At 34.0% G+C, this 6726-nt stretch overlaps 1 protein-coding gene across 1 annotated transcript; it reads right to left on the bottom strand.

The window, feature by feature from the left end:
* Window positions 1-757: 757 nt before the first annotated feature.
* Window positions 758-6228, bottom strand: hp (haptoglobin). Its single transcript, XM_051725176.1, has 4 exons — window positions 6090-6228; window positions 5807-5895; window positions 2770-3053; window positions 758-2549 (listed from the first exon to the last, which is right to left on the bottom strand). Exons 1-4 carry the CDS (start codon window positions 6095-6097, stop codon window positions 1989-1991), a joined length of 942 nt encoding a protein of 313 aa, XP_051581136.1. The 5' UTR covers window positions 6098-6228; the 3' UTR covers window positions 758-1988.
* Between the last annotated feature and the right edge of the window lie 498 nt (window positions 6229-6726).

Here is a 6726-nt window from a genome sequence, read left to right as displayed (position 1 = left end):
TGAAATGCGCTGTAAAATCCAGCAGATGAGGTGAATGAACTCGTGGATTAATTCAGCTTCAATGAATAGAACCGCTCGACTCCAAAGAGAAAATCTGAATGAGTGGTTGCATATCAGCTCCTTTTATACCCGTATGTCCGGGGTAGTGGCATGCAAATTACACTCGCCAATTCCCATTGGCCTTTTTTCAAAGATCAGAGGTGTTTAGGGCTCCCAAGAGTGACCCCTAGTGTCACTACATCGACACAACGTAGAGTGAGTGACAGATAGGGAACTCAATGATGCAGACTCATGTGATGTACTCATTCTGTGAAATCTCATTACTAAAATCATGTCTACATGCTTTGCAAACCTTTAGTAATTGTTGTGTTTGCATGTGTAATTAGTTCTTATGTACAGTTATTATGTTTTATTATTGTTTGGAGAGGCTTTTGGACACATGTAGATGTTTTTGGACACTATGATAAATTATTTTTGTAATGCTATAACTTTTGATTGATTTGCCGTATCAACACAAAATAGAGTTGACATGATTGGGAACTAAACAAAAGCAGTTTTCTGGCTCCACCTTATTTACACCCAGAGATAAATGATATTAAATCTGAAAAAGAGTTTAAAAAAAAGGAAATTTTTTGCTAAATTTTTTTATGACTTTTCAGCAGTTTCTTAGGGTTAGAGTCTCAGAATGTATCATAATCTATATCATTAAAACATTAGAAAATTTTTCTTTACAATGATACCAAACACTTGACCCTCCTTGTTTTTTTTTTTTTTTTTTTTTTTTTTGTCAAGTTATAAGCCTTAAATTTTGGGTATGCCACTGAAATATTGGGACAGTGGGTTTTTTAAATGTTTTAAACTTTCAAAGCCAAAATTTTTCTAAACTGTTCTAGTTTTGTTTTGTGATATGCAATTTTCCACCATCTATAAATATTTTGAAAATAAAACGTATGATATACTGTATATATACACCGATCAGCCACAACATTAAAACCACCTGCCTAATATTGTGTAGGTCCCCCTTGTGCCGCCAAAACAGTGCCAACCCGCATCTTAGAATAGCATTCTGAGATTATATTCTTCTCACTACAATTGTACAGAGCAGTTCTGAGTTACCGTAGACTTTGTCAGTTTGAACCAGTCTGGCCATTCTCTGTTGACCTCTCTCATCAGCAAGGCATTTCCATCCACAGAACCGCCGCTCACTGGATGTTTTTTGTTTTTGGCACCATTCTGAGTAAATTCTAGAGACTGTTGTGCATGAAAATCCCAAGAGATCAGCAGTTACAGAAATACTCAAACCAGCCCATCTGGCACCAACAAACATGCCACAGTCCAAATCACTGAGATCACATTTTTCCCCATTCTGATGGTTGATGTGAACATTAACTGAAGCTCCTGACCCATATCTGAATGATTTTATACACTGCACTTCTGCCACACAATTGGCTGATTAGATAATTGCATGGATGATTGTTGGTGCCAGATGGACTGGTCTGAGTATTTCTGTAACTGCTGATCTCCTGGGATTTTCACACACAACAGTCTCTAGAATTTACTTTTTCTACATATTCTGTTTACCTATTAAGGAGGCAGTGTCCCTGTTTTTCATGTTTTTTTCTTATACTGTATATAACAATAGCTACATCACTCATAACATTATTCAAACATGGTTTGTTTGCATTCAGAAGGCATGATTAAAAGTCTTTGAGAACATATTGCTTTTCTCCTGACTTTATTCACATATGTGATCTTGAGGCAATCAAAAAGTAACTAAAGCAATCTGGTTACATTCTTTTCTTTTTGAGGTAACTGGATTAAGTTACTGATTACATTTTAAATAGTAATAAGTAATAAGTATTTGTAATAAGTATTTAATCCCAACCTGCATCTATATATATATATATATATATATATATATATATATATATATATATATATATATATATATATATATATATATATTGTACTGTTCTAAGACCACCAGACTACTTTTTTTTTGAAAGCATTTGTTTTATCATTGAAGCACGACGCTCTGAAAATTCTTGCGAATCACCTCTCATGACACTGTGAATCCAGGGCAGATAGGCAGAGATCTTTGTGTAGACAGCTTGGTCCTCTACAGAACAAGCCTTGTCAAAGGAGAGGATGCCTGCAGCATAGACTTTGTTGGTGTCGGGGTTCAGGAAGACAAATGCGCCACCTGCGTCGCCAAAGCACACGTTTTCCTGGTACTCACTGGGTCCTGTGCAAAACTGTTTTTCATTTACAGTTGGTGTACTCGATAGAACCTTTGCCCAGTATTCACCCTGGCATGACTGGATGTGCAGAGAAAGAAACTTCAATATTGGAGCAGGGGTGAAACCGCTCCCCCAGCCCCACCCAGCGATGATGCCCCTCTCTCCCTCCTTCTCTTCCTGGTTATCTCCGATCTCAGGCAGAGGGATGGGCATTATGGACTCAGTAAATATCACCGGCTCCTTCAGTTTGATCAGAGCAAGGTCATTGTCCCAGTCGGATGTGTTCTGGAAGTCTGGATGCACAAATACCTGCATGAAAAAGGCATTCCGATCAAATCCTTTATGCAAGTACTCTTCTTGATATACTGTACATTCAAAATTAGCTTGTTACCATGATATATACTGTCCATGATATATACTGCACCATATCTGGAGATAAAGTTAGACTTTCTTCCCAACCAGACAGTAATGTTTAACAAAGTTAAATGAGCAGGCAGTTTGGAACTTGGTGTGTTGTGTGGATATTTACCCTCTCCACCGCTACTTCCGTAGAGGTGTTAGCATGAGAACGTTTGCTGATACCAAGGTAGACTTTTGGAATGAGGGGTTCTTTTCCACTTGTTTGGTTTTTGCTCTTTCCCACAAACAGATTCCTGCCAGCAGTCAGTATCCAGCGCTCCGCGATGAGGGCTCCACCAGCGAAACCTCCATCTAGTATATTTTCACTGAGGAACACCATTGCCTGCCATGGGACAGGTGCGGTCAGTGATCCCCCTATCATTCGTTTGTGCCGTAGAGCTGAAATACTGTGAGCTGTGCAAAAAATGAGAATTTAATGAGATCTCTTTAACCCTCCTATGGTCTTCGGTCATTTTTGACGGGAATCACTTTTGCTAAATTAATAAAAATGATTTCCTTTATCTGAGCGGTACAAGACTTGGTGACTTTTCCTCCACTTGCCAACTAAAAAAAAAATTGCCGATATCTTTGGTATTTGCATTCAAATACAATCACTAAATCAGCCACAATGCAGAAAAAACACACAGAAATTAAAGGATGAGACTGTAAAACATCCAAAGTGCAAAACATACACACCCACTCACTCTCTCTCTCTCTCTCTCTCACACACACACACACACACACACAAATGAACTGGTGAGACTATAACACAGAGCATTTTTTTAACTGTGTCAAATAAAACCAGAAAACAGCCACAATGCTAAACACAAATTGCTAAATGTTTACTCTGAATCTTCTGTTTTATACTCTAATTGAATTTTCACAATTTTGCAGTTTTTTTTCTTTTAACTGCAAAAACTGACACTTAAAATCACATTTAAAATGCTAAACTTTGACAAATAATACTTTGATAATATCTTAATATATATCTAAATGCAGAACTTCTAATAAAATATAAAATTAGGTTACAACAAGCAATCAGACTACACAGTAGGTGGCTACATAGAACACTGCAGCCATCTATTGGTCATTACTGTCACGACATTATTTTCAAGTTGTGTTATTTATATTTTGTTCACTAGATGGCAGCAATCTGCCTCCAATATATGTCACATTCTCATATTTTCATAGTTTCAACAGTGTAAGGTTTTTACTGTATTAAAGTTTCATAAATTTGCTTATTTGCATATGCAAATTAATGGTAAAACTGACACATTTACATGTAAATAAGATTTTTTTAAAAAGCATAAAATCCCAAAAGAAGTGGACAATTTAACTGTTATTACTTCAGGGAAGAAGAAATTGTATCATTATCATCATCAAAATAAAAAGTTACACCTTTGCTATTTCCGGTTTAGGATAGTTAAACGATTGGTGATATTAATTTACATTTATGCATTTGGCAGACAATTTATCCAAAGTAATTTAGTGAATTTCTACTGAAATGTATAATACTGATATATTGACAGCTTCTAAAATTTTATCATGTTATGTATGAACAACTTTAGAGATTTACAAATATTTACAAATCCTTATTGAATCCATGAATATTAAATTAACGGTATTTAATCGGTAAATTAATCGTTTATTCATTACCTAAACATTAAATATTTATTTTGTTTGCCGTGGGACTCAAAATGAGTTTTCAGAATATGCTGCGGCTTAAAAAAAAAGAAAAAATAAGCACAATAAAACAATCATTAAAGTAATCCATTCTATTTGTGTGCTATAATCCAAGTCCTCAGAAGTATATGATAGCTCTGTGTGAGGAATAGACCCAAATTTTAGTCTTTATTCCATGTTCTTCATATCCATCCGCCGTTGTGGCTGTAACAGTCAAATCCTGTACTCATTTCAAAATTCAAGAATCGTTACGACACAGGTTTTACGTCAGTGATTTCAAATGCTCATTGGCTCTTGCATATCTTGTGATCGATTGCAACATTCCATGTTCCATGTGATGTGTTTGTTTGAATGAATTATGGAGAAGAGTTTCAGTGATTAACAAAATAAATTCCACTCTATACCTCACTCAATATGCCATCAGAGAGCACTTTGAAGCAGTACAGGGTTGCTGAGACTACTTTTGATCTTTTTATTTTATTTTATTTTTTATAAATGATTGTGAAATTATTAAGTTTAGTGGTAGAGGTGGGATTAGTGGCTCAATATATATATATATATATATATATATATATATATATATATATATATATATATATATACAATAATTTATTAATATAATTTTAATATATATATATATATAAGTATAAATTATTGTCATTGCATATTTATCTTCCTTTTACCTTTTTTATAAGGTGCAGGGGTAGTGTTAAGGGATCATAAATATCAAAAAAGTAGTAAAATATTTAATATATTTATAAAATATGATAAAGGATAAAGAATTTGTAAATATTTTAACTTTTTTAATGCTGTAAATACGTCAATATATATATATATATATATATATATATATATATATATATATATATATTAGAAACTTTCAATACAGCCATTTTGTAAGTTGCAGCGTCTATCCAAACAAACAAAAATGTACAGTTAAATGTAATGTACGAATAGCTTTGAATAATAAAGAGATCAGGCTTTTTTTTTTTTTTTTTTTTTTTTTTTTGCTGTTTCATGAATTGTTTCACTGTTTTAATTTGGCTGAAAACTTAAAATAAACTGTTTAATGGTAGGTTATATTGTGACAACTTGCCCCATATAAGGTGGGACAGTGTGCACAGATATTGGGGCATATTGTCACAAAAGGTCAATGTGTGTTTAATGAACTGTTAACTTTATTCCTGGGCAATAATGATGGAAATGTCCAATGTCCTTTTTTGTTGCAAAGACTGAAAGATATGTGCCTATACACAATTTTTTTTTTTTTTTTTTTTAATAAGCCTAACCTGATAAATATTCACTGAAGTAAAAAGTGTGACATTTAGCCCCAGTTTTCCCTTTTACAAATTTATCTAAAAACTGATTTTCTAACTAGCATTGCAGGTGAAGGATAATGCATTTCAATACATTCCCTAAAACCACTTCTACAACTGTCTGCAGCTGAGCATTGGCTCTTGTCTGATGAGGAGGTTATTTGTTACCCGAAACATATTTTTTGAATCCATCCAAAGCCAAAGACTCATCTGGCAGGCAAGCAATACAGCCCAAGAGCAGCACAGTCACAGAGAGCCTACAGACAAAAATACTGTACTGTAAGAACATCAATAAAAACATGGTCATGTGAGGAGAATGCTTGATCTGAAGTGATACTTAATAATACATTCTGCCTTGCATTGAGGTGAAACTCAAGTGATTCCATTGCAACCTCTCCCTTCAGGTTTGCTTTTCAAAAGTTTTACATTTAGGAACAAAACAGAAACTTACCACTTCATGATAAATATGTCTTCAAAAAATAAATTGAGCTGCGTTTTATCGTTTTGTGACAATTGTGTCTTGAGGTTCTACCATTTATATGAGCTTGATACAGCTCTTTTCCCGTAAATATCATTATCTAAACTCTGATTACACAATCTGGGAAAATTGATCAATGTTTGTATGTGGACCCTATCTTGGTTAAAGATTAGACTATCAAAACTTCCCAAAGGCAGCATGCATGTTCTAATTTTAGTTTGATTTTAAAATAGAGATGGCACTGTGTGTGATGAAGAAATTTCTAGATTCACATCTTGTTTAATATAAACAAAATGATTCAAAAGGCAGTGCCAGTAATCACAAGGTTTTGTGAAGCACAACATCATGGTTTTGCAATGTAGCACAGTGTTGCAACAAATGTTTTAATCATTTGAAAGAGACTGAAGTAAAATTTGTTGTTTTGATTGTTGCATGAATGTTGACAAATAAGTCGACATTTGACCTTATGGTAATTTAACTACCTTTTTACCACCAATGTTGAAATTTAAGTGTTATTTTATGCATTTTTGAGCAAAATGAGAATAGGAGGAGATTTATGGTTGTTTAATGTCCTGTTATATTGGTATTTAAAAAGAGTGTCTGTTAGGCT

The sequence above is a fragment of the Myxocyprinus asiaticus genome, chromosome 2 (genome assembly GCF_019703515.2).
Source record: "Myxocyprinus asiaticus isolate MX2 ecotype Aquarium Trade chromosome 2, UBuf_Myxa_2, whole genome shotgun sequence".
NCBI lineage: Eukaryota > Metazoa > Chordata > Actinopteri > Cypriniformes > Catostomidae > Myxocyprinus > Myxocyprinus asiaticus.
Note: the sequence above shows the minus strand (reverse complement) of the source record. Positions and strands in the feature narration are given on the sequence as shown.